We start from the raw sequence: 10,918 nt of genomic DNA, 5'->3' as shown, positions 1-10,918 counted from the left end.
AGCGAGAGAGAGAGAGACTTTGTGTGTGTGTGTGTGTGTGTGTGTAGTGTATGTGTGTATGCACAAAAAGTCGAGAAGGCTACACACCAAAGACTTCATAATGGTTACTTTTAAGGAGTGAGATTGGGGTACGGACGTGTATTATTTAAATATTTTTAAGAACTATGTTTAATGATTTTACTACTGGCTTACAGATTCTTGCTATACTGCTTTACTCTCCCACCGCAGAGTAATCAGATGGTCTGGGGGCGGAGTGGGGGCGGTGGGAAGGGGAAGGTGCTGTCCCAGAGGCATGGATTCACTGGACCTTTGCAGCCACCCTCCCAGCAGCCATGGAAATAGTAACCTCCTCCTCCCCGCTCCTAGAGGTTAGTGCCTGAGGCTTCAGGATATCCAGAGCAGGGGTTTGAATCCGGCCCTGATCCCAAGCATGTGCTCTCAGTCCTCTGCCATCTTCCCCCAACAGCTGAACTGTCAGAGTGCCGGATACCCTTTCGCTTTGCTATCTCAGGCTGGGTGGGACCATTGCCTGGGGGCTACAGATAACCAGGTATTCCTGCTCCCAACGATACTGGCTTCTTATCTCAAAGAAGAGCCCCATATCTTCTCCTCTGGCCTGGGGTACACTGGGCCCGCTCACCTTGGCTCCCCCAGAACAAGGAGGCCTCACTGGGTGTCCAGCCTGTTGTCCCATATGCCAGGTGGGGACCAGTTCAGAGAAGAAAGTGTAGGGGAAGGGGGGCAGGCACACCTGGGTTTGTGTTCTGGCTTCATTAGACAAATGACTGAGCCTCTCTGTAGTTCAGTTCCTCTTCTTTGAATTGGGGATAAATAATCCTAAACTCACAGGGGAGGTGCAAGAGAGACCTTAGTGCTTATCAAGCACTTGGCAGAGTCTAGCTCTGGGTACGTATTCAGTAAAGGGTAACTATTATCATAATTACGAGAATCATTGTCACGATGATCACCCTACCCTGGCGGGCACTGGCTGGGCCATGCCACCTTCCTCCCTTGCTCTACGCTGTGAATTTACACACATGCCAACCTTTTCCTTTTTGCTTTGTTCACAGAAGTCTTGATTCTTTCGGACAGGGCAGGAATCCAGATGGGGAACTCAAGGTTTCCTGCGGCCTCTGGAAAGCTTCCAATGTTGGGGAAAAGCATTGTACCCCACTGCTCCTGACCCTTCTTGTCCTCCTCCAGCCCCACTACCTGCCTGGCCATGCACCCTTGCCAACTTCAGCCAGGCGACTCCCAGCACATCTGGTGGGGCTTCTGGTGGCTCTCTGGGGCTGCCAGCCTGGTTCCCAATGCTCAGAAGGGCAGCACACCCCCTCTCATCTTGCTCCTGCAGGCACCGGGGGGCTCTGTGACTTCCCTACATGCCCTAACACCTCTGGTCCTGGCATGCCGTGAGGAGGAGGTGCCCAGAGGGTTAAGGGCATGGACCATGAAAGCGAGGGCAGGAAGTGGGGATTTTATGACTCTCCTAAAGGAAAATGAGTCAGAGATTTGGGGCTTCCAGGTCCTATACAGGATATCCCTGCTGGCTACTCCACAGAAAGGGTCTGTGGAGCTTACTTGTACATTAAAAGTTCCCATATGGAATGTGGTCTTGGGAAACAGTTATGCTTATGCTATTTATTTATTTAGGCCAATTTATAGCAGCTGGTATGTCTTAGCTCAAGCCATCTCCTGGTATACTGCTAACCAGGAGTGTAGAAATCTCTACAGCTTGTCTCAGACCCCACGGCAAGGGGTGTAATTGTCAGGAACCATGAAGAAACCCTCCTACTCCTGCCCCGGGTCATCTGGACTCAGACTCTAGGCATAGCCTCCCGGTTGTGAGCACACTTGTGCATGAGTGTGAGCACATCTTAGCCAAGGCTGCAGTGAAAGCAGCCTGCCTGCCCGCGGAAAATGTCCAAAGACTACCACAAAGTGCTCAAGCAGCATACATTCCCAGAACCACAGGTGACCCATCACGAGGCAGCTCCCCAAAGGTTCACTTGATGCAGTGTCATGCGCACGCACGGCTCTGACTACTTTTGGATGCCATCCAAGGAGCTCTCCCTTTTATTAGTATGTGGGTGCCTGTCCCATAGCCCTGGGCAGTCAGGAAGGCCACACCATTATCCTTGCTTAACTAGTGAGCCGAAGTTATCAGAGAGGCAAGGTGACTTTCCCCAGTTGCTGGAGTGCATCCAGAATTCAGAAAGCCTCCCCAGCCCAGCAATCCTCATTTTCAATCCACGGATCCCTTGCCTTTCCAGGGCATGCACGTTGCCGTTTCTGCCTCTCCATTCCTGTGATGTCTCTCTTTCTCCTCCCAGCCCCATCCTTCCTCTCTCTCTCTCTGCCACTCACACACCCCTCCCCCCACCACCACTCATTCACACACATACTCTCTCACACCCGCTCAGAGGCACCGGGACAGTGTGCAGTTTCCTTTCTGCAGCCCCTGTGGTGCTGACCTCCCCAGCTGGCCTGAACAGCTTCCCTTACAGGATGGGAGCTGGTGCTTCTGAGGCCCATCAGTCCTCGGTTTACATTTTATAGCCCTTGAAGAAGAATGAAAGGGAGAAGACCCATCTTCCCATGGGACCACTGACTTCCTGAGAGAACAGAAGCCGCCCATGCTTCGTGACACAGACACAGGGTGAAGGGAACGAAGCTGGCCTTTCTCCTGCCCTGGAGTTCCCTCCGTCACCCCCCGCCATACTTATTCCAACCCCATGTTGGCCAAGTGTCCCCAAATCCCTTATGACTCAGGGCTACCTCCCTTCTCTCGGGCAGCAAAGTGCTCATAGTCCAGACTTCAATGTTCAGAACTCCCCCAAATTCAATCTAATATTTTAGGAGATACAATTTGAAAAGGTGGCAAAATTACGAATGAGGTCTCACATGCACACACGTTCCAATTCATGGAGCCAAGGTCTTCCCCACTGGGCCACACTAGCATGGACTCCGGCTCTTTCGGGGCCTCTGTCCTTTGGTCTAGGTCAGGTCACACCTGAGTCATGCTCTGTGCACAGGAGTTCGTGGTCACCCCTCCAGCGCTATGAACAGGTGCTCAAAGACTAGCTGCCTGATTCCCCAATTCAAGACAACAGTGTGGGATACTCCAAAGGACTCAATTCATGTCATAATCCAGGCCCCAAGTTGGAGAAGAAACAGCAGTACTGGCTTGTCGGAGGGCTCACTGCTAATTGGGCATGAATATGGATGGGCCCGGGTTGCCTCATGCTGAGGAGGCACTCATCAGACTGCCAGGTAGCAGGGGTTTTACAACATTATCAGTATTTACGAATGCAAGACCAACGTACTCAATAAGGCTCTCACATTCAGAGAATTAATTTTGGGCAGCTTTAGTGCCAAGTTAGCATTCACTGTAGACTTTTAGGAAGAAAACCCACATATCTACAATGAGGGGGTGAGAGGGGTTGTTAAGCAATCCCACGGCACAGGGCCTGGTTCTTCCACCTCGGCCCGGTGGCCTCAGGCCTGCTTCATTGCCCAAAGCTCTGGAAGGGGCTGTTCTGCTCTGTCTTCAGCACTAGCTGGCACAGTGTCTCATTATCACCCAGGATGTCCCCATTTTATAGGTGAGAAAATTGAGGGAACAGAGGAAAGTGGCCCATTAACTCCTTTTTCTGTCCATCTGATAGACCTAGACCTCTGCTCTGGAGATGGGCTGGCTGTGTGGGGCCCTGTGCTATCTGGGCCAGGCCCTGATCATGGGACTGGGACAGCAGCCCTGACTCCTGCCTGGCTAGGAAGGACCACAGTGAAGGAGTCACATTTGGATTCCACTCCCAGGCTGCAGAGTCTCGTATTCTCTCCTCCAGAGCGGGGGACGGGGATGCATGTAGACAGTTCTATGTGTACAGTCCTCGGTCTACTCCCAGTGAACACAGACTCCGACACAGAGAGAGACACTCGAGGTTCTCAAACGGCCACCTTGCTATGGGAGCTGTTTGCAAAACGAGCTAGAGGGAAGGCCCTGCTGGAACCCTAGAATTCAGCATGTGTGCTATGCAAATGGAAGCTTCTAGTACCATTACAGGCTTTCCATAAATATCAGACTACCACTACCTCTCACAAAGCCTCACTGGTCACAGAGCAGGGCACCGCACCGACTCTGCCTGGTCTGGCGTTCATTCTGATGATGAATCAAGGCCACCTCCGGTTCTGGTCTTCACGGGAAAAACACCATCTCCCACGTCCCTCCTCAGGACTGCTGCCCTGCGAGTGAGCTTGCTAGCGGCCATGTGCTCTTTCCAAAAAGGGTGAGATGGTATAAAAGGGTGGTGTAAAAATACCATGCTTGAGAATAAGAAGACTGACAGGTGGGACCAGGCCAGCTCAGACCACTGTGCACAGATAAACGCAATGGCCAACCGCATTCTCTCACAGGGCGTGAAGACAGAATGGGGGGCAGGCAAGCCTCAAACCTGAGTCCACTCTACTCTTTAAACATCCTCTTCAAGACTGGAACAGTACTACTGCTTTGCTGAATATCTAGGCCTGGGATAGCAAATCTTTTTAGGGGAAGACACCTAATTAGAGCTATCCAGGTAGTGGCAGAGGCCAGGTAATTAAGAAATATGTGGCCCAGGGTGGGGTGTGATAAAAATGAGGAGATTTGCATTGACAGCGGGTCGTGAGTCAGAGGCCAGAAGAAACCTCACTCGGAAATTTGAGAACTGCAAATGCCAAATTCAAAATGCCAGTGCAAAGGGGCATAAATGACATCAGCAGAAGTAATGTAAGCACGAGGGCCAAAGTTCAAGCAAAACAGATGACTCCTCCTGGGCGCAGCTCTCGTCTGCAAACCTGGTGCTGCATCCACCGCCTGCTAAGGGACCCAGCACAGGCGGGCCTGCTCGCCCTGCGGGACGGGAAGGTGGACATGGGCTTTGCTGTGGGCAGTTCTGTGCCAGGGTGGAAGACTGTCATCCGCTGCTTGCACTGTTCAGACTCTGCTGGGGGCCATCTGGGGTCCTGGCACCCCAGGGGCGGGTCCATTCATGCTAATGGTTCTGTGCCCATCTCCGCCCTCATGGTTCCTGGGTATATAACATTAGCGAACTGAACACCTCCCACAACCTCTAAGCCCAGACGTGGCATTATTTATGCAAATACAACACCCCCAAGTTCTAAATATATCAGCATGCCAGGTAACCTCATCTAACCTAACTAGAAACATGCTAGGCTAACTATCTTTGGGCGGATCATGCTGCAACCTGCTCCCCTTCCCACACTTCTTCCCAGCAGCCCACAAGCCTGGACATGAAAACGTCGCCCCTCTCAACCCACCTCTAACCCTCTAGCCCAGCTAAGCTGCTCTGCCCGGACCCAGCACTTACTTCAGCATGTCCTTGTCCTTGTTGAGGTGCTGAAAGAAAGAAGGCTCACAGATGAGCTGGTTCTCCTGGCACACCTGCTTGCAGGACTGTCCAGGCTCAGCAAGCTTTACCTGCAGGGCACTGAGAGGTGGCCACATCACTTGCCCGTGGCAGAAGTCCTAGAAACGACAACAAAGCCATCAGCCAAGGGACCAAGGGTGCAAGTGAGGATTCTCAGCTTGTCAAGCAGTCCCCCGATAAGGGGGAGCAGCCTGCTGTGAGAGCAGTGAAGGGGAGGAGGTGGCAGCCAGACGGACTTGGGTTGGGAACTGGGCTCGGCCAGAACATGTCCTTGGGCCAGCTATTCACCTTTCTCTCCACCAGCTACCTCAACTGCTAAAATGGACGACGACAGTATCTCCCATACAGGGTTCCAGGATGAGAGGTAATGCACATTATGCTCACAGTCCCGGTGGCCAGTCATTATTATTGCCATCAGCAATCACACAGCCCAGCTATTTAAAGCCTCTGTCCTCCCTGGCCCATCCGGGGGCCCACCTTCACCAGCTGTTCTGTTCTGTCGCTCTAATTCCAAAGACATTCCGGTGTCTACCTAATTTGGCAGTTACCTAAGATGACATTGTTTTGTTAACACTGGTTTCAACTTTGTGAAGCGAAGGAGCACAGTAAGGTGTCTGCATGCATTGCCGACAGAACCTCTCGTGGGGCCATGGCCTTGGTGAGGGCTCAGGGCTTGTTGGTTGAAACTAAGTACAATATCGCACTAATTCAACAGCTAGAGAAGCAGTCTGAGACGTGTGATAGGATGTGAAGTAAACTGGCACCCTGCAAAGAGAGGTGCCTCCAGCATGGAAGGCGTGTGGGAGCTTAGAATGGGGCAAGCCCAGTCACTCCTGGGATCTAGAGGTAGTGGAGGAAACCAGCCCGTCCAAGGGAGACCCAGGGTTGGGCTGAGGGAAGCTGCATGGGACCAGGAAGGAACCTGTGTGCACTGTGATGAATGTACGGCCTGAGAGGCGGGGACCCCGGCTTTCATTTCAGCTACGTCCGGAGTAACCCTGAGTGGGTACCAGCGGTGGGAACGCATGGACCACTGGCACCAGAGCTTGCTCTGCTTGTATGTTGTCCTCTGAATCCCCCAGGCTGCCAAACCTGTGGAAGGTGCTGTCTGTGCAGGAGATTTGAAAAGCTAAATTTAACTCCCAGGGTGAGCTGGCCCCCGGGAGTGCCCAAGGGTGTAGGATACTGGGCTCTGAATTCCACCTGTAGGAATTCACTCCATAGACATATGGGGACACACTGTGCAGAGAAACCTACGCAGGATATCAGAGCAGTGTTGTCTGAATAGAAGCAGAAAATGTGAAACAATCTAAAGATTGCATTTATAGAGATAACTGTTTAAATACACATAATAACAGAAATGTAACCGGTTTCTATGTGTTGACATGGCACATCTCGAGGACACACTGAGAAGTCAAAGTGGCAGGGTGAAGGACGGTGTATGATGTATTTCCGTTTGTGTCAAGTGCTGGGAGAGAAGATGGAGAGATACATATAAACACCCATTTACTCCTGCAAGAATCTCTCTGGTTGGCATGGGTGCCACTTACTAGGGTCCCCATGTATCCTCTCCCTGCTCTGTGTGGATGAAGAGCTGATGAATAATCTCGGAACTGGTGCAGGCGGAGGAAAGGTTTCATGCCCCATTCTGTTTGTCACCTGGAGCGTTGCAGGTGGGGCCAGAGGGTCCCTTAGCAACACAGTGGGTGCAGCCCCAGAATGCAGGCCCGAGCTGCATCCAGGAGAGGCCTTCCATATTACTTGCATTAAAAAAAGTCTGTTTCTATTGCTTTTAAGTGAGTAAAAGAAAATAAAAGAGAGCAAAGTGAAATGCACCCCAGGTTCTGTAGGCAGCAGGCTCAGAGGGAACACCTTGCTTTTTCCTTTACCAGCTGTGAAGCTTTGGGTAACTTTCTGAAGACGATGATACCGATAATTTCTCCCTACCTCCTTTGTGAAGGAGCTAACGCTGATCCATACTGAGAAGGGCAACTGGCATGCAGTGAACACTCAGTGCTGGCTTCTATTCCAGTCTCCTTGAATCAAAGACCAGACTCCAACAAGTAAGGCAAACCCACTGTCACCCCCCACATCACATCCTATGACGAGGGGCTGTGACTGCTTGAGCCTGAGTTTGGAGGTTAACAAACAGAAATCCTTCATTGCACCATAGCTGGGAAACCTAGAACCTGGAATCTTATCAGCTGAAAACCAGAGATTTATGATGAGTTTAATAATTCAGAGATAACAGAAACACACTGGATTATTTAGAGATATCAGGATCCACCTTAATCTTCTGGAAGTGAAGAATGGCAGGAGGGTAAGCAGAATGTCCCGCCACGCAGTCCTGGGCGCCACCAGAGACAGACGGCTCAATAGGCGGGAAGAGCCTTATCTGACTCCTCAGGTTCATGATCTTGAGCACAGTTCATGTACTTGCTAAGGCATGGGCAGCATGATAACTTTGGTCTGGATGCCGTCACTAAGGAGATGGCATGGCTGCACAGAACTGGTGGCACCCTGAATGGGAACAGGGTGTTCACCAGTGGCCAACTTTCTCTTACCTGGCAGGATAGGGAAACTTGCTGGCTGGTTTTGATACTCTGTCCATCCCATGAGGATGGCTCTCATCGAATAAAGAAGGAAAACACAGATGATCAATGTAGTTATTGCTGATCAGAGCTGAGTGGATGCATGGATATTGGGAAAAGGTTAAGTGTTGCTTTTAAATTGTTTTTCTGGCTGGCTAATGTGCAACTTTGTTTATAATTCTCTAGGAGACACCTGATAATGTGTACAGCCATAAAATATTATAATAAAGAGATTTTAAATCCAAAGTACACCAAAGCCTACTGTGTGACAGTATGGACCAGGCGAACAACCAGAAAATCTAGGTCAGGTCATGCTGATTATAACTAGAAGCCAAGTGATAATTTCTCTCTTTGCCTTTTGGACTTAACCTATCTTGGACTAGGCTGAGAAACGAGAAACCCGCGATGGCTGAAGGCTTAAACTCTGGCTTTTAGAGCTTGTAATAAAACCACAGATGCCTTCCTTATAATGACACCTACGGCAGTTAGAGCTAAGGGCGGTATCTCTACACCTGTTGAGTTTGGCAGACCATGAAGAAACTCTGCTCCCTATTCATGCTCAGCCTTGTGCGGCAAGTGAAGGTGAACCTGAAAGGGAGAGAAAGATTCTGCCATGTTAGACTAGGAGGTGATGCGACCAAGGAAGGCGCTTCAAGTCAGAAGGCTCGGCTTCGAAGCTGTTCCCCCATGGTGCTCTGGGCATACTACTCGGTCTGCTCTTGTCTCTGTCACTTGTCTGCAGAGAGTGATGCTAACAGACTTAGGTGACGGAGCTGAGCAGAAGCTTGGCAAACTGCAGGTACTCCTCTAATGCTCATCTCCCTCCTTGCAGGGGTTGCCTGTGCCCCATGCAGGGGTTGGAGGCACTGCAGTGTTGGCATCTGCAGAAGCTGGGGCTGCTCTGCACCTCATCTGAGTAGGGCAGAATGGTACCGTGAGGTCTGCACAAGGGAAGTGCCCTCAACACTATGCTGTGGGGCTGATCTGCCCCATTTGCTCGCTTCTTAGAACCACTGTGGCTGACCTCTTCAAGGTTCAACAGGCGAGCTTGGATCAATTACTCATGAACTTGGGCCCCAGTCATCCTTGTTTGTGGCTCACCAGGGGCTGGTCTGGCATCCTCTTAGTAGTCTGTTTTGGGGACCAGGAGGATTGGGAAATAGTAAAAATAGCAGCAGGGTCGCCTGAAGGCTTTTTGAATCGTCTAGAAAGCTTGAAGGTGATAAAACTGAACAGAGGGAGGCTTGAAGGTGTCCCCAGTAAGCATGGCGCCAGGTAAGGCAGGTGGGAGCATGGGCATCTGGGTTATGATTCTGGCCTCCAGCTGGGGGACTTCATAGATGTCCCTCAAGCTTTATTTGCTTGCTTTCATGTCTAAAATGGAGATAATATCATTTGTCCTTCAGTCCTTAGATTAATTCCTGTGAGATAAAATGAGGTGACTCTTAAGAAGGCACCTAGAGACGTCAAAGATAATTCCAAAGTAGACCATTATTTGCTGCCAAGATCCAGAGGTCAAGTTGAGTTGCCCGGATTGTGTATGACAATTCGTCCACAAGAGCCATTTCTTTGCCCAGCTGCTTACAGGGCACAACTGAAACTGCAAACTCTGTTATAAGCCTCTCCTCGCCTCTAGTCAAGCCCCACTGGGTGCTCATGGAAGGCTGTAGGTCTTCTGTTTCAGTCAGCCTCAGCACAGGATAATATGGCAATGTCATCTTGCCTTGTCTCTTACTGTAAGCACTCATTTACTTGTTCGTTTGCTTGTTCGTTCGTTCGTTCGTTCGTTCGTTCGTTCATTCATTCGGCAAAGTAATTGCTGAGAAGTAGAAAAGCCTAAGGGTTCAGAGTTTGAACTGCCTGGGTTAGAATCTCTGCTCCTCCATTTACCACGTGAGTGATCTGGGTTAGTTACATAATCTTTCTTTGCCTCAGTTTCCTCAATTGCAAAATACAGAAAATATCAATTGCTACTTCATAGAACTACAGAGGGGATTAAATTAATTATAATGTGTGAAGTGCTCAGAAAAGTGCCTGATATAAATAACACTATCTATGATTAGCTCTTACTGCTACTATGTACAAGGGACTTTCTAGGCCCTTGGGGGTGACTCAGTGGAAAAAAAAAAAAAAAAAGTAACCAAACCTCCACCTTCATAGTGCTTATATTCAATGAGACAGGAAAACAAGATAAACAAATTATATATAATACGGTAAAGGTGGTAGGTGCTCTAGAAAGAATGAAGTGAGGGAAAGGAATCAAAACTTGGGGGAGAGGGCGTTCAGATAAGGCGACGCTGAGAAGGTGACATCTGAGAAGAGACCCGAGGAAGTGAAGGAGTGAGCCATGCAAGAATCTAGGAAGAATATTCCCAGCAGACGCGAACCAAGAACAGAGGCTCTTGGCAGTGGAGTGGCGAGCAGGTGCCAGGGGGAGCGGGGCATTCCGTGTGGCTTGAGCAGTGTGTGCTGGGGGCCAAAAGTAGGAGGAGATGGGGTCCGGAGGTCCCAGAGCTTTGGGGGCCCACGTAAAGCTCTGGCTTTTCCTCAGAGTGAGATGGAAGCCACTGGAGAGTTCAGGACAGAGGAGTGACAGGATCTGCTGTGCTGAGAACGCACAGCAGGAGCAAAAACAGAAAGATAGGAAGCTATGCAGGGGAGAAACAGTGGCTTCTCAAACCAGACCAAGGCATCTTTGTTCAACAAACCTCCATGAAACACTCCTGACTTTGAAGGTTTTCTCATTCATCCATTCAAAACTTTCCAGATGGCGATTAATGCCCTCGCTAGGTGCTGGGATTATGAACGTGAATGAGACACAGTCTCTGGACTCAAAGCCTCAGTGTACAGTAAGAGAGGCCCACATTTAAAAAATTCGAAGAACAATACAAAATAGAT

At 50.1% G+C, this 10,918-nt stretch overlaps 1 protein-coding gene across 8 annotated transcripts in view; it reads right to left on the bottom strand.

The window, feature by feature from the left end:
• MGAT5 (mannosyl (alpha-1,6-)-glycoprotein beta-1,6-N-acetyl-glucosaminyltransferase) overlaps positions 1-10,918 on the bottom strand; it is a 330,189-nt gene that overhangs the window by 6,125 nt on the left and 313,146 nt on the right. For all 8 annotated transcript variants that reach the window (XM_015596648.2, XM_025039242.1, XM_025039241.1 and 5 more), the window contains one exon: positions 5,370-5,527. In XM_015596648.2, the coding sequence (XP_015452134.1) occupies positions 5,370-5,527 (158 nt within the window). The remainder of the gene's footprint in view (positions 1-5,369; positions 5,528-10,918) is intronic.

This window comes from Pteropus alecto, unplaced genomic scaffold, assembly GCF_000325575.1.
Source record: "Pteropus alecto unplaced genomic scaffold, ASM32557v1 scaffold3, whole genome shotgun sequence".
NCBI classification, from domain to species: domain Eukaryota; kingdom Metazoa; phylum Chordata; class Mammalia; order Chiroptera; family Pteropodidae; genus Pteropus; species Pteropus alecto.
Note: the sequence above shows the minus strand (reverse complement) of the source record. Positions and strands in the feature narration are given on the sequence as shown.